Below are 397 nucleotides of genomic sequence, written 5' to 3'. Positions count from 1 at the left end.
GGTCCAGCTTCTCCACTCACAGGTGAGACCACCACAGGTGACCACGAGAAGGTCCACCTCCATCCAGGGATGCTCCAACCCAGGAGAAACAGCTCCGATTGCTTGCTTGAGGACCTCCAGGTGGCTCAGGGTGGTGTGGACCTGACAGGCCACCTTCTCCTGAAGGTCTGGAGGAGGTTGGGTTGGTCCAAGGAAGGTTGGGGTGGTCCAAGGAAGGTTGGGTTGGTCCAAAGAACCTTGGGTTGGTCCAAGGAACCTCAGATTGGTCCAAGGACGGTTGGGTTGGTCCAAGGAACCTTGGGTTGGTCCAAAGAACCTTGGGTTGGTCCAAAGAAGGTCCAAGGAGGGTTGAGTTGGTCCATGGAAAGTCTGGTTGACAAAGACCAAGTCTTGCTGA

The 397-nt window shown here is 55.7% G+C and overlaps 1 protein-coding gene across 1 annotated transcript in view; it reads left to right on the top strand.

Moving 5' to 3' along the window:
- LOC107199261 (myosin-7-like) overlaps positions 1-397 on the top strand; it is a gene marked incomplete at its 3' end in the record, with an annotated part of 26,018 nt that overhangs the window by 24,346 nt on the left and 1,275 nt on the right. The window contains exon 19 of the mRNA XM_033511732.1: positions 8-22. Within this exon, the coding sequence (XP_033367623.1) occupies positions 8-22 (15 nt within the window). The remainder of the gene's footprint in view (positions 1-7; positions 23-397) is intronic.

This window comes from Parus major, unplaced genomic scaffold, assembly GCF_001522545.3.
Source record: "Parus major isolate Abel unplaced genomic scaffold, Parus_major1.1 Scaffold537, whole genome shotgun sequence".
Classification (NCBI taxonomy): Eukaryota; Metazoa; Chordata; class Aves; order Passeriformes; family Paridae; genus Parus; species Parus major.
Note: the sequence above shows the minus strand (reverse complement) of the source record. Positions and strands in the feature narration are given on the sequence as shown.